Raw genomic sequence first — 26,933 nt, forward strand, 5'->3', positions numbered from 1 at the left:
CTAAACACAGCCTGTGTGTTAATGTCAAATATATAAACTACACAAAAATATATATTAGGAATCGAAGTGATGCTGAATCATTTATTAATTAAAACCCAAATGTAAAATTGAGGCTAAAATAGCAAAGTTGTGACTATAACTATGGCTGGCGAATATTTTCAAATCAATACTGCCTACTTTTCAATTGTGTTATATTTATCACTTTATACCAGAATTACAAAATAACCCCCTAATATAATCATGAGTTTCTGCATTTTTTTGTACACAAAGTATTTTGTCCCTTTAGTCAATAAATCGGTTCAGTAATTTTTTTGTAGGATTGATTTAAAAAAAGAATAATATTATTAAAAGTAAAACATTTATTTTAAAGTCATCTTGATACATCTACGTATCAAATATGTATCCAAGGATTTGGTAGTCGCATTATATTCTAGAATCCAAATCCCATCGAAATTGGTTATATCCCTGAAATCCCATCAGTGCTTATTTACTAAACTCTAAATTGCAGCCAACAGCTATCCAGATATTAAAATTAAGACTAAAATAGCTGATTTGGCAAGATTCTCCAGCTTAGCATTATTCATAGCTGGGGTATTTTAGCCAGATGCAATTTTAATTCCCTACAATTTAGAGTTTAGTGAATTTCCCTGTATAGGCAAAAATAAACCATTAATATATAATATACATGGACCTCACCATATCTGGGCTCCAGCAGCCTGCCGCTAATCTTGGAGTAAAATTCTCGCTTTATCGCTAAATAGTTTACAGCAGTTTGGGTTATCAATTTTATATCATGATATTCCACTAAAACACAACGTGCATGTCTATTGCACAATGTGTATGAAAACAAGAAATCGCTTGGCTTTATTTTATGTAGGTAAATGGATCTCCAATCTGTTTTTTCTTTCTCAAAGTGAAATGTTAAACCATGGCACTTATAACACCAAATGTTGCATGGCTTTAGATCTACAAAATCTTTGGACTGAAACTCCTATGATTCAGAGGCAAACAGAAGTTGTATCTCACAAAACTCACATTTCCCGACAAGACACAGGCAGGGGTGACCATTTAGAATTCTATCATTCTTGTGATCCTCAACCGGGTTTTGGGTGTTGCCTGACTTAGGGTCCTGAGAGTTGGATTTCAGCAACTGCTATCTCCCAGAAGGAAATTTCCTTTGCAATATTGAATCCTTAATTCTATGAAATGTGTAAATGTTTTGTGCCCTGACTCCCATATTATGTATGCTGTATACTTTGTTTTAATATCCCATGGTCCTTCAACATTGGCAGACTTTAAATTGCTTTATATTAACATTTCGTTCATTCACCAGATAACCATATTTTGTCATTGTACTCACTAAAATGTACTGTCTAATTCAGCAAGTGACACTTCTCCTGATTATTGCCTGGGACAGGGTATTACATGATGCCCTGGCATTTGTGAAAGCTAATTAGAGCCAGGGTGGATAATATGGGCACTCTCTTCCTCAGATGCTGAGCTCCCCAATCACAGAGTGCTGGGTGCCCCTTTAAAAATCAGGCTTCTCTTGGGTCTAATTCTCTCTGCATCAATAGACACAGCTTTTGCATAATGAAAGTCTGAGTGGCATTGGAACCAGGAGAGGAGCAGAGCTTCAGAGGAGGTAACCACAAGCAGGGTCATGGAATGCAAGACAGGGGCAGACTGAAGGAGGGAGAGGAGAAGGTGAAGGAGATACAGGGATGTGGAGATAGAAACAGTCTGTGGGAGAGGAAGAAACAGGGTTAAACAGCAGGGAATGAGGAAGATTGAGAGTGAAAGGAGTAATAGAAGATAGACAGGAGGGAGGGGGATAGAAGCAGTGTTAAAAGAAAGAAAAAGAGGAATATCACGAGGAGAAAGAGAGAGGGGGAGACAGAGAAAGGAGAAGAGGGAAATAGAGAGAGAGAAAGGGAGAGGGAAATAGAGAGAGAGAAAGGGAGAGGGAAATAGAGAGAGAGAAAGAGGGAGAGGGAAATAGTGAGAGATAGAGAAAGAGGGAGAGGGAAATTGAGAGAGAGAAAGAGGGAGAGGGAAATTGAGATAGAAGAAAAGGGGAAAGGGAAATAGAGAGAGAGAAAGGGTGAGAAGGAAATAGAGAGAGGAAGAGAGAAGAGAGAGAGAGAGAGGAAGATTAGAGGGGGAGTTTTGGAGCAACAGGGAAAGATTGAGCTATAAGAGAGAGACAGTAGTGACAGAAGGAAGAAGTGTGAGAGAAAAAATAGATAAATCTAGAGGCATGGGAGAAGGAGAGATACAATAATGGGATAAAGTGGGGTGGGGGTAATAGACAAGAAAAGATGAGAAGAAGAGTAGGCGAGGGTGAGAGGGAAAAGTAAAGGAGGAGAGAGTAAGAAAGAGAAAAAGAGAGTGAGGCAATGAGGTTAGAGAGTGAGTGGGAGAATGAGTGAGTGAGTGAGTGAGTAAATGAGACAGACAGACATAAACAGAGAATGTGAGAGAGGTAGAGAGAATGCAGACAGTGCTCTGGGAGACCCACTGTAAATGTGAGAGAGAGATAAAAAAAAAGAAAGAAGGGGAGAGGCAGAGAGAGAGAGATGCACAGGAGTGAGGGAGACAGAATAGGGGCAGTAGAGGATGCAGTTTGGGAATGTATCACTATGTAACTCATTGTGAGAAGATCTGAGTTCTATACTCACCATTTCAGAGATCTCTGCACTCTGGGCACAGTGGGCTCTGGATGTCTGTGAAGAGCAGGATGGGCTCCCAGGGTTCCAGGAGGGCCCCCCTCTGAGTATACTGTCTGCACAGGAGCAGGCTTAGCATCAACAGGAGCCCAGCAGCCCGGAGAGAGACAGGCTCCTCATGAAGCTCTTACCTGAGTATGACATTCAACTTGAAAGTCTGACGTTAAATGGATGGATGTCAGATGTAAGAAGTGGTGATGAGCTCAGATCACTTGCACCACTTTCAACTCAAACCCTAGGGGAGGTGCAGTAGATTTTTTTGTGAAGCTATTTCAGCCCCCGGTAGGAATGCAGGAGGTAAGTGCTCAATTACACCACAACCAGCACTTTGTTCCTTCCTCAGACACTTTGGATTGCTGATTTGCCCCTTTTGATTATAAAGTCTGATATAATTTTGGCTTCATGAACATGATGAGACAACTCATTTAGCAACAACCTGAGCTATGGCACCTTCAAATGGTCGATCTTACGAAATCATAATCTTTTCTTTCTTGTAGCTGGTCTTCCCTATAGTATTTGCCTATTCAATGATAATGGCTGTGTTATGTAAGCATGGTAGGTTACCATTAAAATAAATTTTTCTTGGACTGAGGAGATAAAATATTGTCTGGAGCTGTCCACTCAGGACCACCAATCAGACCTCTGTGAGGAGAAATTCCTGGGGAGCTGTTCCTTCAGGACCACCAAGCAGACCACTGTGAGTAGGAGAAAGTCATAGGGAGCTATCCATTCAGGACCACCAAACAGACCAGTGTGAGTAGTAGAAAGTCCTGAGGAGCTGTCCATTCAGTACCACCAAACAGATCACTGTGAGGAGGAGGAAGTCCTGGGAGCTGTCCCTTCAGCACTACCATTTGGTACTTTGTAGACACACAGAAAAGGGCCACCTGCTGACTCTCAGCATCTCAATACTTCTCATTCACATCCAAGGAACGAGCATCGGGTTCACCTCATGAGGTTTACCAGGATATTGTGGGTTCTGGTTACGTGATGGCAGTCAAGGAAGACTTGTGAAGGACACATTTAACCTTAATAGTGAATTGTGTACAAGGCAGCTCCAGGGGGATTTGGGGTGATTGGCAGAAGGAGATAGAGACTTGACAAAAGGTGACACATAGAACCGTGAAGAAGAATTGGGGTCAAACCTATGCCTTAAATGAGATGACCAGGCAATATGTATTAATGTCTCTCAAGTAATCTGTGAGTTTCTTCCTAGTGTTTCACTGAACATCTTCATTATTAATTTTCTGAAAACAAAACCAATATAAAGAGCAACTTTTTACTGGGAATATGAAATGTTTGAGGTGGTGACGGTTTTAGTCACAAGGTGCGACCCTCCAGGAGGGAAAGACAAGAACCAACACATGTTCCTCTCTAGCTGGGATCCTAAATATCATGATTAAGCATGAGGATGTGTGACAGAGGTGTCCAGATGTTAATTACCACTGTGGGTGCCTTTGCAGCGTTTAGCCTGATGACCATAGCTGTGGGCACAGATTACTGGCTATACTCCAGAGGTGTCTGCAAGGCTAAGTCCACTAATGACAATGAAACCAGTAAGAAGAACGAAGAGGTGATGACCCACTCAGGGCTTTGGAGAACCTGCTGCCTTGAAGGTAAGTCACCTTCAGATGCATGAGCTTTTGGAGTTAACCTCACAGCTTGATGTATGTTTGGCTTCAAAATATTTTGGGAATAAGCAAGGCATGTTCTTCAGGCAGATGCAAGGTACCCATCGTCTTCTCCAGGTTTCCAAAGTGTGCTAGGCACCGTGTCACTTGTGGCTGTAATTTGGAACCTCTTCATATCTAAATAGACTGCAATGGACCTCTGGACGTAGGTTAAACATCAGGGTTTCTTTAAATAAACTTCCTTTAACCCTGTGTAATATTGAATTGTTCATTTTAAATACTGTAAACAATCTATTTGTTTTTACTCTTTGTTATTTTAAGGGACTTGCAAACATCTGCAATACAATACAAACAGAAAATATACAATATGAATTCAAATTGATATCATGCCATCATTAGGACATAGTGAGATAAAAACAAGTCAAGTATTAACCCTTCCACCGCTGGGGATTTTGACAAATGTAAAGTGATTTATTTTTTTTTGGGGGGGGGGGTGAAAAATTATAGGAATCCAGAACTTTCTGATGTCTAAATATTCACCCCACTCTGTCCTAATGTAGGGTACATGGATATAGAACTGGGTGCATCACAGTTAAATCAGGTTTAACCCCTTAAGGACACATGACATGTCATGATTCCCTTTTATTCCAGAAATGTGGTCCTTAAGGGGTTAAAGCATAGCTTTATTGTGTATTGCTACCCAGCATATCCCTTAAAGGGTTAAAAAAAATTGCCAGTAGAATTTGTTCGTTTTATTTGCAAAGACTTATTGGCCAACCTATTGCTTTATCTGCCCCTCTCTATCTGTCCTTCTTTAATATCTCGTTCATCTACCCTTGGTCTATGCTTTACAAAAACATTTGTTTCTGCTTGTTTCATTTTTTTACATTTATTTTAGCGTGATTTTATTCTAATATTAGTAGGTGTGTGGGCAGAGTGTTTCACAGAGCATTGCGTGGTCTACAGAAAGGGTTAACTACTTCACAGCCTGCGGTCAGCCAAGCATTGCAAAGCAATGTGTTGCTATCTCCTCATTAACAATATAAAATCACTGCAGCCTTTAGCAGGTTAATGGTGGGAAAAAAAACACCTAACAACTGCTCTTATCCGAACCTCTGTTTATATCGACATTTTGAGGATCTCCAATTTGAATTTGAAGTTGAAAGTCTTGAAATTAAAAAAACAAACAAAATCTAAATACACTGAAAAAAATGAAGGAAAAAAAAATATATATATATAAAAAAAATTCAAACATTAAGATTGCTAAATAAAAAGGGGCAATATTGTTTGGTTTTTTTTGTACCAGAAAGGGTTAATAAAACCAATGAAAGGTAAAATTACTTTTGCTATCTAAGTCACAAATTCTCTTTGTATTTAATCTTCTTCCAGATTAATCCAGCTTTCTACAATCTTTCGATGTTGTTTTCCTGAGCTGCTCACCTTAATTCTGAGCGGTATCTAATAAAATCATGGTTATATATTCCTGAATTCTATCAGAAAGTGTTCTAACTGTACTGTGTACTGTGCTGGGCGCATCTTAAATAGAGGCGTAATATATATTTAAAGTATAGTATTGCAAGAGTCATGTAATATATAATGCAACTCATCAGACAGCAGCTGAATATTATATGCAATATTTAGTTGACATTCATATGAAAATACTGTGCTAGCTATACTATAATAAGTTTAACTGACTATGATACAACAGAGTGGCGCATATAATAAGGTCATAATAAACCGATACACTTTGAGAGAATTGAATGCATGCTGTAGTAACGTAGTGATGTTGGATCTTTTTATTATACACATTGTTACAAAGTAATACAGGCTAAAAAATAACTCAAGTCCATCAATTTTATTATTTCGTACATCTCCATGTATAGTATATTTAGTGAAGGGATACAATGTACATACAGTAACAGTTATATGATATAATGCAATTTATGATACAAGAATAGGTAGGCTATGATATGGTTCAGTATATAACACAGCAATGTGTTTAATTAGAATATACGCTATGTCATATGATAAGAGGGAGAGACATAATATGAAGATATAATATAACATATGGTACAGTATCAGGCTGGGATATGATATAATGCAGGGTATACATATAACTGTGGGAAATATCAATGTATGTGTAGTGAAAACACATTATAAATGATATATATGATATAGTAACTGGTGGGAATATGGTGTAAGAGAGTATGTCTCAAAGCCACAGGAAGGGTTATGCTGTAATCTTATATATAATACAAGAAAGGTTGGGAATGTTATATGACACGGTATATAATACAGAATATAAACTATATAAACCGTAATGTGTCTGATACCATATATAATACAGGAACAAGAAAAGTATATTGTCCAATTGCAGGTATGGATGGTTTTATCATAAATATAAGGTCTAAAGCAATATTTCTTCATTAAAAGGACAGATAGATAGATAATTTATTAGATTTGATTTTTTTTGTTGTTTTGCAGATTATTCATTGGGATCTCATTCAAAAGCAAAACAAAAAACAAATGTTTTATAGAGCCCTTAACTTACCTCTATTCCAGTGCTGGGAAAGACTTCCCAACCCTCCTCTTGTGACATCATCAGTGCTGATGATTATTGTCCAATCAGATACTTCTCATAGAGAAGTATTGAGAACACACAGCACGTGCAGTTCTTGCCCCAATCCTGTAATCCAATGCTTCTCTAAGGAAATTCATGCAATGGACACGTCCAACTTCAGCATAGTTTGATGCTGATGGCCAATATCAAATAGATTCAATAAAAAAATCTATTTGTGTCAGAGGCCCAAACTGGCTGTCTGCATGAGAGCCACTACTAGGCGTGGTAGAACCTACAAAATGTGAAGAAATTGATCTGTTTTGAATTTTCAAGGTTGAGGGACATTATCCATAGCCCAAAATCACTGCATTAAGATGAAATAATTCTGGTGCCAGGACTGTCCCTTTAACCCTCCGCTGACTCTTGAACATACACAGTGTTTGCACTGCCTTCTGGGAAATTCAGTCCCGCTGTCAGAGCTCTGTAGATAACTAACATAAACGGCAATCAGAATAAATCTAATTAGTCAGTAAGCTTAACAAATAATTACATATTTAAAAGCTGCTAATTAATGCATTTGGCAAGGAAAAGATATTGCAGATTAGAAATAAACTAACAATTTGCAGCCAAAATAGTCTCTGTCAGGGGTGACATTCAACACATTATTAGTGTTCTGTCCAATGAACACAGCAATATTGGGTGTGAGAACGGATTCCGTTTACCAGGAAATGTTACTAAATATTGCAGAATGTTAAAAGATGAAATTAGTTCAATGTGTTGACAATGAGCTTAGAATCTATATTTAAAAGTTACACCTGGCAGCACAAACCAAAATCTCAGCATACATTGGATTTACAGGAAGAGGGCAAATACCTCCATCTTGCCCTTACCTACAGACGCCCAAACAAAACTGTTCACATTTTGCCTTTACTCTGGTCTTCAATCCCTTAAGGACCAAACTTCTGGAATAAAAGGGAATCATGCCATGTCACACGTCATGTGTCCTTAAGGGGTTAAAGGGACACTATAGTCACCAAAACAACTACAGCGTATTATTATCTGGTGAGTAGAATCATTCCCTTCAGGCTTTTTGCTGTAAACACTGTCTTTTTAGAGAAAAGGCGGTGTTTACATTACAGTCTAGGGAAACCTCCGGTGGTCACTCCTCAGATGGCTACTAGAGGTGCTTCCTGGGGCGGTGCTGCACAGTGTGACTGATGTTCAGTGTCTCCACCCTCTGCATGGAGACACTGAATTTTCTTCATAGAGATGCATTGATTTGATGCATCTCTATGAGGAAATGCTGATTGACCAAGCCGGCGTTTGGTCCAGCCTCATCCTGCCTCCTTGCTGATTTCAGCCAACCCAACGCTTATCCTATGGGAAAGCATTGGATTGACTAAAAAAATGGTAAATTCTCATGATGTCTCAAGGTGGCAGATCGGGGGTGGGGCCAACACTGGCCGACCCACGCTGTACATAATAAAATACCCATGAGAGACAGATTAGATAGATGGGGGAAAAAAGAGGCACAGACAGACAGACAAACAGATGAGTGGATAGACATATAGATAGATGGATTGTTCATTGGTTTTGTTTATAAGAACAATCTTGTAATTATGTCAAACCTTTCATTTCTATTTGTAATGTTGTAATACATACAGTTGAGGGCTTAAGGAAAAGAGAGGGATATCCATGGTTTTAGATGGTTCGCTGTCCGTGCTTATAGTGTGAATAATATATATCTGTCTGTGCATATTGTGGGAATGGTAACATAAGCAGTGAATAATAAATATTCTTCTTAGATATCAGGATGCAGGTTTCTTGTGGTGTTCACAACTCTGCCCCTTTGGACCGGCAAACAACAAAATTAAATTAAGAGATATGTAATCCATAATGTTTATTAATAGTTTGGCATTTTTTCGAAGTCTCCGTCCACATCGATACATCAATTTTTAACAGCAGATCAGTTTGTTTGTGTGCCAACAAGAAAACAACTAGATTTGAAAGTTAATGTGACTTGCAGGACATGCTTCTAATCATCTCAAATGTGTCTTGTGGTCTCAGGTTCCTCCTGGAACTATGCGTGTCCAAGAGCAAGTTTAACAACAAAAAAGGAAAGTCAAAATGAATTATACAATAAAGCAATATATAGGTGCTCTCTGATCCAAATGAGGCAGAGGTGGAAAAACTCCACAGGGAAAATTTTACTTCTGCCATCACTTTTAAGTATCGGAGCTTTGCTCTATTTCATGTGAGTGAGCTTGATTCATTCCTACTTAGATTTTGTACAATTCTTTGGCCAATTAGACTGTTTATGTGTTGTTCTTTTTGTTGCCTCAGTGTTTAAGAAGATCATTTTTTTATACTTTAAACTTTACCGAGTAACCCTGTAAATATTTAGCCGAGGGCCTGTATTTATAAGTACCGTCGGCTTGGGTAATAGCTGAAGAATCCGGCTAATCTGAAAATTAGTGGTGATGTAATTCCCTGCCTGACACAAGTTACATTTAAAAATATCCTCGCCATAATTACCAAGATGTTTTGTCAGCCTGAAGACAGTAAGTCAGTGTTAAATTTTCAGATATAAATGTTATACTGCAAAAAAACTCACGAATACAAAAAAAAAAGCATAACAAGCACAAAGCTTTAGGAGGGTAAAACGACAAAAAACACATTTCTGTAAACAAATTATTCCATTTGCAATTATACCCACAATGCTTTGCAGGGCCAGTGGGAAGCATAAGAGTCAAATGGAGCTTTTTCTCATTAAGTAGTCTTCAGTGGTATGTCCCACTTCGTGCATGAGGGGAGAGATGATTCCACTGGTAATGTCTCTTCTCTGTGTATGTCCTGACAGCTGGGATATTACACTAAACTAATCCTTCACAAGACTCATTTTCTCAGTATATTTCTGGAGATTAATGCAAATCTTATTTGAGGTGTACTTAATCCTTCGCCATGTCATATTAACATACATTCCGCTTGTGTCTTGTACTTGATAAGGGCCAGACAGTGCAATAAGGCACGCGTGGGATTAAAGGCACACTCACAGCTTCAGGCATGTCTGATTACATGTGCTGTGTACAAATTAATTCAGTCCTATACTAGAGTGTATTATAGAATATATGCGAAATGCAAAAAAAAAATTTAAAAAAATTAAATAGAAAAAAAATAAATAGGCTGAAAAAATATCTAATATTCACAAAGAACACATAGCAAGGCCCCTGGCGGTCCACACAATGACACTAACAGGGTTTCACAGCGAACTTAAAAAATTTAGCCTAAGAAGCAATTTAAAAAAAAAAACATTTTTAGTTAAAAATAACTAGACTTTTTAACCTTGATTTGACCCATTCTTTGTTCTAATGCTTTTTATTATTAATTAATTGAAGGAACTCTTCAAGCGCCATAATCACCAAAATGTTATGTAGTGGTTATGGTGGCAGGAGTGCTCTGGCACTCTCCCAGAGTAAATTGTCACACAATTATTGTGAGAACTGTTTGACAACTTACCTGGGTCTGCTGGGTGACCTCACTCTCTTACTGAAGGACTGCACTCATTGGCCGAGTGATGGCCCTGCTTAGCTTTTCCTCTCCTGTAAGGAGATTCCAGGAAAAGAGGGAGTACGTGTGGGCACCCGGTGAGACCCAGGTAAGTTGTCAAACCGTTTGCTGTTTCTATTCCATAAGCAATCCTTTATGGTCTCAACAGGGGTTGGAGGAGTTGTAGTTTAATGGTCAGCTTTCTACTAAAGACAGGAAATAGTTGAACTGTAACTCTCAGAGACATGACCTCTTCTACAGCAATATTTTTTTTTTTTTGTCAATCTTTCTTTTATTTAAGGCATATATGATGGGGAACAGAAGAAGAAATATGGGAAACGTACCAGTGAGTTACATCAAAGGGTAGTTACATCGGTATTGTCAGTACAGTACAGTTTCAGGATATTGATGCCTCATTTTTTAAAATTTTTATGTTAAACACAAGCTAAACCATTGCATATAAGTATCTTGTATGCTAAGTTATGCTTTTCTGAGCTTTAGTCGTATGTGTCAGGGATGGTTACAAGTGTAGATGCTAACATAGATTGAGTGCCTGACGTATGATAAAACAAGTTTACATATCTATGTCCAGACGCTTTATGCTGTAGGTGTGTAGGCTAGTAGGCATGGAGAACATAGGCTAACAACTCGCTATAGATACATAAACAATTCGGGTGCTGGCTAATCTCGCCTATCCACTGAGTTGGGTAACAGTTGAGTCTCCCTGCTTTGAACTAACAATAAGCTTTAATCCTAGTGTGCAGGAAGGTCGGTGATTACCCTGCCTAGCTGGGTGGAAGCGTAAGCACTATTCCTCGTAGGCAAGGCAGTAAGTTAGAGACATAATGATGTTCACTAAACATGCAATATATGCAAACCAAGAATGGAAACTAACATATGGTAGTTTTAGTTCAGATGCATCTGAGGGGTGCACATTAGGTAAGACCTGGTCAGCGGTGTCTGCAGGAGAGAGTCCCGGTTTGCGAGTATGTATAGCTCGCGTGTCAGTCCTCCAACCTGCCCACTTCTCGCATTGGAGGGCTGGAGCCTCGCCAGTGTGGCCTGTTCAGCCGATGCCCCGCTTGTCCCAGGGTTTGATTTCAGCTGCAGTAGTTGTCAGAAAGGGTTCCTCCTGCGCAGCATCTCGGTTTGCAGCTTGAACCCTGAGATGTAGGTTTGTGCCGCGCTGGTCTGTGGGTCTTGGATCTTTGTTAGGTAGGATGGTGCCGTCGGTTTGGAGGGTCCTGCTGGGGGTTGCAGTGGTGGTCATCCGTGGTTTTTGAGGCAGGGAGAAGGGTTGTGTGCGGCAAGGGGTTTTTCCCCAGCTCCAGGCGTTACTGAGGGTCGACACCACGTGGCCACAGACTCGGGGACTTCTTGAGGCCGGGTCTTTCCCTTTATGGGCGCTGAGGAAGGCCCAGGTGGTCATCCGCCGCCGGCGGCGGGTGGCTTTTCTGCGGTGTGGTCGGTGTCCCGGAGGGAGTCTCCTGGTGACCCTCGGCCCAGATGGGCATGCCGCCTTTAGCGTTAGGGCGGCATTGCCCGGGATCTGCCCTTTCCGCCCTCCTGATTTTGTCAGCAGCACCAACCTGCGCGTAGTGGGGGTGAGTTGGGCCTCCCTGCTCTCCAGTTTCTCCCAGAATCTCCTGAACAGTGCGTCCAGGCGCTCGTGTAGGGGTTGTAAGGGTGCGAGCTCGACATCCTGTTCCGCGGGCGCCATTTTGCCAGTATCGGTTTGCCTGTCAGGTCCATGTTCCAAGTAGTTGCCAGCGTGTGCAAGCCATGTTGGTATGCGGTACACGATGGTTGGGACCGGGATAACCCCCACCGGTCCAAAGGGGGGGGGGGGGGAGGCCCGATGCTGCGGGTGCTGTTCGAGTAGGTGAGCTGGGAGAGCGGCCGTCTGATTAATCCACCGTATTTTGTCAATAATCGGTTCCAGGCTCGGGAGCTCACAGAAAGCACGTCTGTCTAGCTTCCCGGTCAGGCTCCGCCCCCCTCTACAGCAATATTTATTGCCCAGAAAGGGAAATACTGCAGGTTGGAAGGGAGTGGCAGAAAGGGTGGGCTTGTCAAACAAAACTATATGTAGATATAGAAAATGAACCCCCTGCCCCTTCAAACTAATATCACTAACTGTAAAATAACTGGACTCCTTGCAACTAACCCGGGGCTGCAAAGAATGTCCTCTTATTATCAAACACAATTTTCACCTTTTTGGGGGTAACAATGTATATTTGATTGCTACAATAAATTGAATTGAAGTGTTTATTGGGGTAAAGGATGCAGTATATTAATATACAAAAGTTATTCTCTGAGTGGCTGAGGTGGTCTGTCTATCCTTTAGTTTCTATCTCTCTATCTATCTATTATTCTCTCTCTCTCTCTCTGTCTATCTATCTATTATTCTCTCTCTCTCTATCTATCTATTATTCTCTCTCTCTGTCTATCTATCTATTATTCTCTCTCTTTATCTATCTATATATATATCTATCTATCTATTATTCTCTCTCTCTCTATCTATCTATTAGTCTCTCTCTCTCTCTCTCTCTCTCTCTATCTATCTATCTATTATTCTCTCTATTTATCTATCTATCTATCTATCTATTATTCTCTCTCTTTATCTATCTATCTATCTATTATTCTCTCTCTATCTATCTATATATCTATCTATCTATCTATCTATCTATCTATCTATCTATTATTCTCTCTCTCTCTATCTATCTATTATTCTCTCTCTCTCTCTCTGTCTATCTATCTATTATTCTCTCTCTTTATCTATCTATATATATATCTATCTATCTATTATTCTCTCTCTCTCTGTCTATCTATTAGTCTCTCTCTCTCTCTCTCTCTATCTATCTATCTATTATTCTCTCTATTTATCTATCTATATATCTATCTATCTATTATTCTCTCTCTTTATCTATCTATCTATCTATCTATCTATCTATCTATTATTCTCTCTCTATCTATCTATATATCTATCTATCTATATATCTATTATGCTCTCTCTTTATCTATCTATCTATCTATCTATCTATCTATCTATCTATCTATATATCTATCTATCTATCTATATATCTATTATGCTCTCTCTTTATCTATCTATCTATTATTCTCTCTCTCTCTATCTATCTATTATTCTCTCTCTTTATCTATCTATCTATCTATCTCTATCTATCTATCTATCTATCTATCTATTATTCTCTCTCTTTATCTATCTATCTATCTATCTATCTATTATTCTCTCTCTTTATCTATCTATCTATCTATCTATCCCTCTATTATTCTCTCTCTTTATCTATCTATCTATTATTCTCTCTCTATCTATCTATTATTCTCTCTCTTTATCCATCTATCTATCTATCCCTCTATTATTCTCTCTCTTTATCTATCTATCAATCATTGCCATGAAAAACTGTATTTGGCTAACATCTAGATCATGAGTCTCAAACTCTCTCATCTCCAGATGTCGATGGCATACAACTCCCAGAATTCTTTGAATGCAACAGATGGTGGGAGTTGTTGGGAGGGGGGGGGGGGGGGGAGGAGAGAGGCACAGTTTAATATTCCTGATTTAGACTATCCTAGTCAGCCATGATCACACTTAAATTAGTTTGACCCTTAAAACCAACAGAGAAACACCATTATTGCTCCACGTTTAAGTTTGTATTATCAAAATCGATGAACCCTCTTTCGCCTGGGTTTCCCCATATCTGCAGTATGTGGGATTGGATTACTTTATTTATGACAATATTCTAGACTCTTTTGGAAACCTGATATCCAGTACATTTATCCTGCTTGGCTTCACTTCCGTCTTGATCATGTATTACCCAGGCTAAGCCCTCGACTTGCTCCAGGCGTTTGACCCACTGATACCTCCCGCCAAGGCCAACAGTGCGTTGGGATTTGCGTTACTAAATTTCTAGTTTTAGGGTTTAAATTAGGCACAATCTTGGTGCAATAGTTGAATGCTTGTCTAAAACACCAAACTTATATCAGTTCCCCAGTTGATCTAGTAAAACAGCTCCTGCAGAATTTTCCTCCATACCTAACAAGTTTTAATATATCTCCCACACACTGTATGCTGCTGCTGGAACTGAGCAAGACGTGAATTTCATATTCTTTACTTGACACTAAAGGCATGCGAAATGTGCTTTTTACATTTATAATCAGGTAAGTTATGCCACGTAAGTTGGACTTAAAACTAAATTAATGGAGACTTTGAACATCACCCCTGTAAGTGTAATGAATCTGGACTGTGGTAATCCATGGCTGTTGAGAACATAAGGCAGACAGTACCCCATGCCAGGGGCTAAGAAAGGCACCAAGTGAACCCAACAGCCCCCATCGAGAACGTGTAGAGAATAAGAGAGTCTCATTTTAATGGAATAGTAAGCCAGGTCAGAAGTCGAGCTGTAGGGTGAGCTAATGTCATGCATTCAATGTCTTGTCCCTGAGAGGAGGCCAGTTGATTTATGGGTTGGCGGGACCGGCATACAGAGAGGGTTAAGATAGATGTGTAAGGGTATGGCAGTATGGGACCATGTATAGTGAGGGAGCCCCGCTCACGCTGACTGCAGCATGTCTTCGAAGCAAGGGTGACTCATTACAAGAATTTATTCCGCTGAGATTCACACACATTTAGATCAACTCAAACCTCTTCATTTCTCTGCAGATGACAATACTAGTCTTTCTGTAAGAAAAGCCCCAAATTCACTTAAAGGGGAATTATGGTGAAAAAGATTCCTGATATGTCATAGCTTATATTAACAGGTGCCATTTGGCTAGATTGCAACAGCCATAGTCATTCCGTCTAAAATATATTCCCTCCTCCTGCCTTTTCCATGACATTACTGAAACAAACACATTTTGTGAGCACAAGTCAATGTTCCTCCACGACGCAGTACATATCAGGCTGTTGTCAATCCAAACAGTTAGGCAGGTCAACTGCTGGTTTTAGAATACTCGGGAAGTAAAGGCTACTCGTATTGGAGGGGAAACCTTAACCAGCTCCAAATCCCCCCAATATCTTCTAAATTAAATGGCAATGGCAATTGCAGCTGCTGCAGAGTAGCATATATCAACATATATTATAACATATCAAAAGTCAAAATGGTGCTCTCTGTATAATTATTTTTCAAGGGACCAAAACTCGTATCTAATTAATTAACTATGAAACTTTTATTATATATTGCTATTTTGTATTTGTTGCCCTATATTTGTTGTATTTGTTGCCCTTTGTATTTATAGCTTTATTGTTCCAATCAATTATTTTCTCTTCTTGTTTAGTTATCCACAGAATTAGCATCACAATAACTACCAGCGTGATTTATCTTAGTAAATATTTTAGGATTTTTAAAAAAAATTTTACATTCCTTATTTTTGTGAGTTATAGCAGAAAGTACAACATTTACGTGAGTTGCATATAAACATTATTATCAAAGAAGCTGGACATGCATCACATAGCTGAACCTACTCATTTGAATTTTTTGTTAACCCAGTCTCTCCTATAGTTCAGCTAATAAGATTTTAGCTGGAGGGATACGGGTGATGGTCTTCATGCACCTTGTGGCTGAGTGGTATAGCACCATTAAACAAAAGCTCTTGTAAGGCACCTACGGGAAGTTTAATAAACTGGGAAACCTTCAATACCTAAGGAATGGAGCTTTAAGGCACTGTTGCCTAATCGTAAGGCTGTGATCATATGAAGAGCGTGCATTGGCTAGCTTTAAAGATACAAGGGGTACCTTTGTGCATTCTATGTGGGGGGGAGAACAGGTATAAGCTAAGTTAGAGCTCCCTCATCAAGTTACAGAGCCAGGTTAACATAATTGAACTAGTCTAACTGGGGAAGGATAGGTGGTAGATGCATGGTACAACCCTTCAATGGAAAGAGTCACGGCTGATGTATATCTACACAACGAGCCAGGGTGGAAATTTTCACTACAAGTTAAAACATCTACAATCCATTAACGAATATATTATGAAATGTGCTGAATCCATACTTTCATTGCAGCACAGAGAGGAAGATATGTAAAACTGTACTTAAGCATTAAGGATTATTCTCCAGCAAACAAGTCAACATATGATCCATAAGGTGAAGTCTAAAGGCAAGTCCAAACGGTCTATAAGATAAGCAGGTAGAAATGGTTAAGTAGCAGGATGGCATTGGCCAGAGACTGCCATGGCTTACTGGATGGCCATTATGCTATAATAGTGCATAGAACATTGTGCAGAATAAGCTGAAGGTCTTTGTAACCCGAGGCTTTAAATTTAAAGACCTACACTACTAGCCATACACTAAAAGTCAGGAGGGTCCATGGCAATTCGCCAGGATTGAACATCTACTCATCAGGGCTACATTTTCACTCCCCAAAGGCTAGTGGCAATTGCAAATGTTGAGCCCTGCAGTAGCTCATTCGTTATGTGTTGTGTATTTCCTCATGCGATATTTACAAAGAGGGCATGGAAAGAAAAGGAGGTAGGCTGAGGTAGGTTGGGTGCAAGACCAGGACAGACAACAAACTTTCCATGCAGCACACTAGACACTGGCCAAGATGTAGACAATTGGTCCTGTGGTCAACACATGCGCACAGTTCAATTCTGGCCCAACCTATTTCCACAGTTCCGCCTCACCCATAATGTCTGCAATGTTTTGTTTTCTCGAGATCTAAAAGTGACGAGGGTATGTGTGCTAGGAGCATATACATGGAATTGTATGTGTACATAAATGTATTAATATCAAATGTTTGTAATGGATGGAAAATCATCAGGACCTGGGTCATTATCAATTGGCTCAACACAGAAAAAAAACACAAATTTCGGATTCAAAAATCAGAGTTAATATCTACATACATAATAAGGATTAAAGGGATCATAGCACATATTTATAATTTTTACAAAATGAGCTTCTGAGTAATCAAAAAATGCTAATTTAGCTCAACCTTTTGATCAATGAAGAAGTCACAGATGCATTTATCAAATCTTTGGCATTCAAATGGTAAACGTAGCGCTCACCCCTTAAAGATTTATGTGCCTTTGTACAAACTCTTTTCAAGACACGGACGTACTCTGAAGAATTTACCTCTTAATTCATTGTGGATGTTCTTGTCGCGTTGTTTTACATAAAAAAAAAAAAACAATAATTTTTGCGTAGCCTTATTTATAAAAAAAAGAGAGAAATAGGCCACGGCAGTAAAAAGTAGTCCCGAAACATTGTATCACCGGTTTGCTGTCGCTTTTGATCAGTTGGAAGCGCTAAGATCAAACCTCTGTACTGTCTTGTACCCGAGAAAGTCTAAGTGCTCATTAAAGCTGCCGAACATGCTGCATGCCAGTAAAATTGTCTTGTAAAATAATTTTTTAAAACAGAATCTAATTGGTTTCTTGAAACTCCAGCCATATGTTGTGATAGCCTGTTGGCAGAAGCGTGGCAGCTAAAGGTTTATGTTTCACAGGGTTTGTTTCTTTAGATTTACTCGTGAAATATTTTTATGACTAATCAAAAGACGCAGAAGGTGCCCTAGTGAAAAACAGCACCAATGCAGCCAAGAGCCGGCTGGGATTTACATAGGAAGAGGCAATATTTTAACCAAAAGTACATTTATTTTCTATATTACTCTATAGGGCACTGCAAAATTTTAAATACAAATAAAGACAATAAAATAATATATTTTTTCTTTATAAAGTGTGTCTTTCAATTGTTTTACTGCAATATCAGTCTCCAAAACAATTCTAAATGTTTATCATGCTGTATGAAGGGGATTTAGTAACCGTTGCTTAGCCTGCGAGAGCAGCCATTTTACCTTGATTTGCACGACTAGTTCATCAGAAAAACTCAAATATCAAATGTATTACAAGATAGGAGGTTCATTTTATGCTACACACTTTTATTGGACTTACTAATGAGCACTTTTATTTCTCAAAAGAAGAAAGCTTATTTCAGCCGTGTATTTTATGACTAGTCCTCCAAATTGGTTTACTTCACAATTTTGGTAGAAGTTAATGTGTCTGACAACTCCAGAAGAACAAAAAAAGTAGGTTTGGGCACAACCGGCAGTTTCTTCAGTAGAGAGACTTCATTGTGGAGTACAAAAATGTAGACAACGTTTCGGCTTCGAGCCTTTGTCAAGTCTTTGTTAACATTTTTAGATAATGTTTTGGCTCCCCTGAGCCTTTGTCAAGTCTTGACAAAGGCTCAGGGGAGCCATAACAGTATCTAAAAATGTTTTATAGCACCCTAGTGGGAGTACTCCCCGAAAAAGTGTGTGTGCAAGGTGCTTTGAAAATTCTACAAATCCAGAAGGACGACAGAGCACTACAGAGTGTAGTGATAGGATGCCAAACTCAGACCCTTATCTGTTCATGAACTACAGTGTATATATATATATATATATATTGGCATTCTTCCAGTGGCATAGTTGGCATTAAATTATTCTAATTATAGCCATTGGTAAAATGGCGGCACCCATAAATATAAGGATATGAAACAGTGAGAAATATTATTTTTGACAGGACTTGAAGACTTATACACACTTCATAGAATATATACAAGGCCAGTAAAACACAACATATCAAAACTATTATCAAAACATATCAAAATGAATAACTAGGGCTACAGGGTCCCTAATATCATAAGTATAAATCAAAGTGGTTTAATGTCTTTGTAAAATCTGTCTTAATTAATTGTGAATGTTCTGGTTGCGTTGTTTTATATTAAATATATATATATATATCTATAATCTATACATTGCCTTATTAAAAAAAATTAAAAATAGGCACGGCAGTAAAAAGTAGTTCAGAAACATTGTATCACCAGTGTGCTGTCGCTTATGACTAAATGGAAATGCTAAGATGAAACGTCTGATAGATCATGCCGTACTACTTTAATATTGTACTATGAGGACTTGAATAAAATCTACTGTTCGCAGTACATGTGATCTGTTTAGGTTTTCCTAAAGCATCTACTACAGTCTTGAGGTTAACAATATTGTGCATATTGAATGAAGTAGGAAAAAATGTTTGTTCTTGGAGCCAAAACTTGTATAAAGAAAAAGTGCTGAGAGTTGCTACAAACTAAGAGTCACAAGTCAAACCAATAGAAAATAGTTTGACTAGTTGCATTGGGGGGTGCTGGCGTACTTCTGACACCATAACCACTACAGCGCACATAGGGATAAAAGGAAAGTTGTGTGTTTGTGATAAAAAAAAACACAAACTTTCAACTTATAGCTTGCACGAATGAATGTACACGAATGAATGAAAGAATTTAGAATTTAAATTGATGCTCTCAAAAAAGATGTCTTATTAGAGTATACTTAATTATTGTTTTGGTAGAAGTGATCAGGGCTCTTTCCTGTCCCTATCGCTACAGAGAACAGGCTGTCATTGAATTATTAAGATCATCTTTTCACAGTGAGTTTATTTATACTGCAAAAGAGGCTCTTGATCATAAGATCTCATTAAAATGCAAAATTATATTAAAGGGGAGGACAAGGACCTCTCAGCAGAGTCTTTCAAGGCACATGCTGGGCAAACAACAGATCACTATTCCTTCATGGTTGCTTCTTAGTACTTTTTGTAAGACATATAATTGCTCCTGATGTCCCTTTCAAGTGTTCTGTTTAGTATACGGCAAAATTGTTTGTGCCAACAGAAAGTTCAACAGTCTCCATCCTACGTTATCCATTTATTCTTTAAAAACTGTTGAGTTAGTTTGAAGTTATTTTTCACTGTTAAACAAATAAAATGTAGAACTATTTAATAAATGGTCTGGGAGCACTTTATGCTCTCTTGCGTAGAGCTCTACACATTTCTTTAATACGTCCCTTGGTTCTCTTGACTCCTTCACAAGTGGCTACTCTTTATGTGTAGTTTCAAATACTGTTAGCTTATTTCACAAGCGGTGAATGACTCACGTAAAATTATGATTAAATCATTTTTATGTTACTAGGCCTTATTTTGTTTTTGGGGGTGGGGTAGGGGGGGGGGGTGTTTGTCAAACAATTTTTTATTTTTAAATGTTATGACAGAAAACATGGGAACTGCAGCCTAAAATGTACGGTTTTGTATCCAATTATTACTTTTTAATGATGCATATTTTATAAAAATTAAACGCACACAACAGAGCTATTTTATTTTGCAAAGATGCCACAGATGGCAAGTCACTTTCAAGCTTTGGGCTAAGATGATAAAATACAGCAATATGACCAGAAGTTCATTTGAAAAGCATCTTCTTACAAAAAAAGCTCATACAACAAGTGAAACCTGGAATAGACACCATTTTGTCTCTTCATAAAAGGTCCACGCTGAAATCGGATTCTGTGTCAGGGAGAGGGCAGCAGTCCATTTTGAAGCAGCATATAATCTTTGTCTGAGCATTCAGCCCTCAATCACCCTTCGTTCCATCATCAGCAAAGAGCTTTATAGAAATGTTACCGATCAAAATGATCATAAGGATCTCATCACCTCCAACGCTATTCACAATAGCAAGATACATCTGCAGGAGCAGTCTAATTACATGTGGACTGTAGGCTGTGAAATTTGCCGATGGCATTTAGACTATGCCTATTGCTACAATGCATTAACCCCCGCTTGGTCATACACTGTGATATATTGACCCGTGACAGGTAATTTACATGAAACATATATTATATATGTAATATACGGTTTGAACTAACTCGGGCAGTGAATGAATACATGAAAAAATGGAATGTGACGGCAGATAAGAACCACTCGGCACATCTAGTCTGCCCAATTTTCTAAATACTTTCATTAGTCCCTGGCCTTATCTTATAGTTAGGATAGCCTTATGCCTATCCCACGCATGCTTAAACCCCTTCACTGTGTTCACCTCTACCACTTCAGCTGGAAGGCTATTCCATGCATCCACTACCCTCTCGGTAAAGTAGTACTTCCTGAAATTATTTTTAAACCTTTGCCCCTCTAACTTAAGACTATGTCCTCTTGTGACCAATCCCTGCAGAGCACCAATTACTGGAAATGTGGCATTTCAGTGGCACTACCATCCCGTATTGAGGAGAAGTCGGCATCGCCCGTGGTCTACAACCCCGATTTAGACAGATATGCCCTCCGTTTACTGTTTTCTCTGCAGGGATGCACTGATAGGACATAATACCCAGTAATTGCCTATGCCATGGTAGGTAAAGTCTGTGCCAAGATAGGTATACATTTCTCCGTTGATGAGATTGGCACAGGGGAAACACAGATAAGAGGACTATGTCTTCTCTGTATCTTCTAATTTTCGCACCCTAAGGTATAAAAACATAGCTGGTGCCGGCACAAGTTACTGCGACTGTTATAGTTCTGGCAAAGGTAGGATAGACAGAAAGACTTGTGTCGTGGTAGACATATTAAACTCGGCTTCGTTTCAGAAAATTGGCAGAGAGAAAGAGTTTTGATAGATTCTGGTGAAATGTTGCACTCTCACAAAATACCCTGAAGGCATGTTAGGTTTGTTAATGCCACAGATACATAAATTCAGTAGGAAATTGTATGCTAATTTGCAGCAGAAGGAAATTTCTATACAGTTTTACAGTTTAAGAAGGACCACAAAGGCTTTTCTTTTAATAAGATAGTTATATTTTAAAGGGTTTATAGTTATACTCATGTATGTTTATTTTAAAGGGTAATTTATCACATGTGAGAATAATTCAAATTTAAATAAAAAATTGCCATCATTTTGTAGAATGGTTCAAATTAAAAACATCCATGTATTATAAGTTATATAACCCCAGCTTGTGTTATTTTGTAATGTACATGAGTAAATAGGCTCTTTTAAGTCCATTCTTTGCTTTTTCTTGCTCAGTTAGAGTAGCCATCTCTAAGTCCTCTTTGGAGAGAGGCACAGTTTTGTCTGAACTAGCGGTATGCAGGAAATCAAGACCTAGTGCATGTTTATAAATCCTGATATATTGTGCAAGTGCTGTCCTAAAATTGCACTCTGTGACTAGTCAGTAATTCAAATTGAGCATGGTCTTAGGGGATAAAAAGAATAAGCAGTGCTTCCAACCACAAATTGGCTTAAAGATGGCTAACCCCTTAGTACAAAGATAAACCAGGAAGCACATTTAGCAGAGTTATTGACTCAAAGAAGCGCTCCAAACTTCATAACCACTGCAGCCCATTGTAGTGACCAGGGTACGAGCATGCCCCGGCTTTGTCCCTTAGTTCTGTGTCAAACCCATGACCTGATCCCATGCTCTGTATACAGCTGTTTTGTAATTACACTAACCTAGTAAAGGACAACTCTGTGCATCATCACATCTTTATTGGAATAAACTTGTTATGGTGGAAGGGGGCCCCTGGTGCCGGTTTACCTGAAGGGGTCATATTGTTATGAACAGTTTAACCCCAAAGTCTTCAAGCCAGCACATGATTGCTCTGGCCCTGAACATCCACTCCATGTCCAAGGGAAGTGTCCCTTTAACAATATCAATTTTGTTCAAGTTTGGACAGCATTAATTGGCTGAGATGACAATCCCTCTTCTGACCATACATCTCCGTCCACTTCCTGACCTTTTATCATACACTTTTAATATGGATTTAAAATAAAAAAGAAACGCACTTAGAAGACGCACACCTTGAATGTGTGATATTATGTGCTATGCTGCTTCCCTAACAGACTAAAGAAACTGTAATCTTTAAATCAAAACAGAGCCTTCAAAATAAAATAAAACATTAAACACATATTGCCCCTTTCACCATTTTACTTTTGAGATGATCATCCTTCTTACAATATGTAAAATATCCATTCGGACACTAAAAGGCAAAAAACTAAACTAAAAAAATCACAGCATTGATCAATCATGCGTAAGTCTTTTTTTAATGGCGATATTTGCTCGGCTCTTACGCAAAGTGTTTCCTAGACCCCAATCTAGTTTTCTGCTCACGCAAGCGTGTTATTAGTGGGTAATACACGTGTCACTATGGAGCATTTGCATGATGCCAGCATGTGGCCCACAGACTAATGCTAGTGGGGAGCTAGAGGCAGCTGAATCAAACGATGAAGAACATTCTAACTGCCTGTTACTGTATCTGACAGCACATTCCCGTACAAGCACTGCTCTGTGCCTTCACTCACTGATTCCCTCACTGATAGCTCTGTATTCCTCATTTCTTTGATCATTAACCCTTAGATCTGCCTTGTCACAACCAATGATTATGAGAGACTGTGCACAAAGCTGGCTTGGTTTCTTCCATGGCTATTAAAGTGGAACTATCATTCTAAAGTATCCTTTCATATGCTGTAGCTTAGATGAATAGGTTATTATGGACATTGCCAGTGCCACTTAGTTTATAAGACAACAGAGGTTTTTTTCATTTCCCAGCTCCACATCACTAATGTCTGTTATTGCCTCGTAGACCATGATGTTTGAAACAGTGGCAATATCATTGTCCAATAATACTTATGTGCGGTTAGCATCTGTAGAAAAATGCCCAAAACGTGCATGCACGCTTGCGCGTTACATCCGTAATATGTGTGTGCACGTATGCTTAACCATTTAGCACTGTGAGGGTTCAATTAATTTGCATGATATGCCCTGGCTGTGCCACGACAACCAGGCATAAAATTGAAATTCTAAAATAAAATATTTGAGATTTAAAAAAAAAAAAAACAGCAGTTGGGTTATTAAAACTCACTTGTGAATGACTCACAGTGTACAACCTTCTACCGTATGACAATTATCATAGAAGACCGTTACAGCTAAAGGACACTTGACAAAGTTTTCAGTTTGCGATGAAGGCAGAATAAAAACATGCAAGGCAAGTGTTCTTTGAATGTGTGCTATTAATTGTATCCCCCAATGAGCACTATTTTAACAATAATTTTTATTTTTTTTCTTTAGCATTATTTCTTGGAACACACAAGATACGCTTGCTTCGTATGACTGTATGTGACATATATAATTAAAAGTTTTCAGCTGTATCCCTTCGCCTGCAGGAGATGCATTCCCAAGAGATTGCACAGACTGAATTATCTATTGCATGTAGACCGGAAAAAAAAATGATCAAAACATTATAAAGCAGTTAAAGAAAAAAGTAGTTGAGAGTACAGTTAGTTGAGCATCAACAGAATGGGGTACACAGCTTGTCATTAGGTTGTAACTTACAGGGTTATTCAATAAAGGGAGAATTCCAAGTGAATTTAAAATTTAAGACCAAAGTAGCCAAACTGGGAGCATAGCTGACTTTTTTCCAACTGCTGAGAATTTTTCCAACTCAGCTATTTTAGTCTTGTATTTAAAATTAACTTTAAATTTCCTTTTTAGTGAATAACCCTTTTTTATGGAGATACCGGCGATACAAAGCAGGTTTTCCCACCTGCAAACATGGTCACTGCACCTGATATATTGCTATTATCTAATCCCTGTTAATGGCACTCTGTTTGTCTCTATGAATAGCAGATGAATCTATTTAATTTTAATAATATACCTATAAAAATACATTGCTTAGAAAAGTGTTTTTTTTTTTATTAATGCAAGAATTTCAAACCTTAGATATTTTATATATATTTTTCCAGTGAAAGTTTTGTATTAGTTTTTTTTCAGATATGAAGAAAAAATTATCAAGATATGTAGACAATATGTTGTAATGGTATGATATTTAATAAATGCTTTAACAGAAAGAGATTTAAACTAGTAAAGGAGAGATATAGAAATTTGGAACCAGAACAGATGGACTTATTTAGCTGTAGGTTACAGAATGAGGCCCATTGAAGACTAGACCTTATTGCCATCAGCCCATACCATGAGTTTATATCCATTTACAGAGAGTAACATCATACACTATTGACGCATACTGGCAGCAAATTGCGCTGTAAAGATAATGAGCAGTTAGACTAGTTTATCTGTATTTAAATTAAGGTTGGCTGAGAGTAATCGTAGTTCAGTTCCAATAAAAAAATAAAAAAGCATTTAAGATTGCCTAACTCGGATTTAAACAATGGCTGCTAATCTGTGTGACTGTCCCCATGATCATGTTGTGTATTATGCCCACGCACATCACTACACTACCCCCACGATGCTCTCTCAATTTATGGGGGCATGTCAGGGATTGTTGGGTATGCAGGGCTGGGTGTGCGCTTCTTCTATTGTGACCTCCTGTCACATCAGTGTGATAGTTCTGTGAAGCAGGCGCATTAAAGCAAATCTCCTTGTTTCGGAATTGTGACCTTTAAATGATTCAGCCACATTAGAGGATTAAAAAAAAATAACCCCAGGGCGAATCATGCTGTAAAGGCAACGTGTATGACTGCAGATGGAGAACTGGGTTATTCAGAGTACTTAGTAATGCATTGCTAACCCAGAGGTTGAAATCTAGAAGGCAGCAGCAGGACAGGGATTTCCGTATGTAACTGAACATAAACATAAAAACAAAGACAAAAACAAACAGACCAACAACGAAACAGACAAAACAGCTTCTAATACACACAATACACATGGGTACGGTACACGCACAGAAGCAGAGCAGATAGTAATTGGCGTTGGGTCCTGCAAGTGAGCCCATAGTATTGTCAGTAGATTTAAACTAGAATGGGCTCACCCCTTGTCACACAGACTGGTGGCACTCCTTGCTCTGGGCAATGCAGGGCATGCCGCCTGTAATGCTAGCATGAGGCTCGGTGGGGGAACAGCCCTTAACTCTGTCGCACAATCCCCCTTTATCTCTTATCTGTCTGTTTGAGCATCTCTTATTTCTCTGTCTCATTCACTTTTCTTATCTCTCCGTGTATGTTACCCGGTTGGTGCCCTTTGTCTGCCTATAAGGCTCTCTTTCCCTGTTTTATCCCTGCCCCCCTCTCAGTTCACCTCTGTTAGTGAAAGCAAAAAACTTTTTCAAGTGATGATCATCACTTCACATCATCACTTGAAAAAGCCATTTGGGTGATTTTAAAGACTGCCAAGTGTTTTATATTTGTTGGGTAATATTTTAATTTTTAATTAAATGTAATTTTACCATTCAATTTATTCTTATATTATTATTATTATTATTATTACTATTATTATTGGTCCTGCATTCTATTTTATTTTATTTTTCTATGGTATATTGGTTTTAACCTTTATCATCCTACCTCAATTAAGAATACCCACTGCCACTACTGCATCATATTTACTCACACATCCCAGGTGGGGATTGCACCACCCAAGCTGTTACCAACGAGCATATATATGCTCCCCTAAATGTGAGTAAATTTTATTTTTACTTATTGAGTGTATTTCACATTTCAACAGAAAGCACTATTTGTCTTATTTTATATTTTATATATCCATTGAAAAATATGGAGGAATACCCCTTTCCAGCTATATCCGTGAGCGGGGATCATATTGCTCTAAGCCTTTACTAAGAGCTAAATTGGAAGCTCCTTGTTTGTGAGTGTATTTTATCCCGCTTTTATACATACACCTAGATTATTTCAACCGATTTGCACTATTGGGTCCT

General features: G+C 38.6%; 1 protein-coding gene across 1 annotated transcript in view; it reads left to right on the top strand.

Moving 5' to 3' along the window:
- Positions 1–2,093: 2,093 nt before the first annotated feature.
- CACNG3 (calcium voltage-gated channel auxiliary subunit gamma 3) overlaps positions 2,094–26,933 on the top strand; it is a 72,502-nt gene continuing 47,662 nt past the window's right edge. Inside the window, exon 1 of the mRNA XM_063430509.1 lies at positions 2,094–4,345. Within this exon, the coding sequence (XP_063286579.1) occupies positions 4,135–4,345 (211 nt within the window). The 5' untranslated portion in view covers positions 2,094–4,134. The remainder of the gene's footprint in view (positions 4,346–26,933) is intronic.

This window comes from Pelobates fuscus, chromosome 8 (genome assembly GCF_036172605.1).
Source record: "Pelobates fuscus isolate aPelFus1 chromosome 8, aPelFus1.pri, whole genome shotgun sequence".
Lineage (NCBI taxonomy): Eukaryota > Metazoa > Chordata > Amphibia > Anura > Pelobatidae > Pelobates > Pelobates fuscus.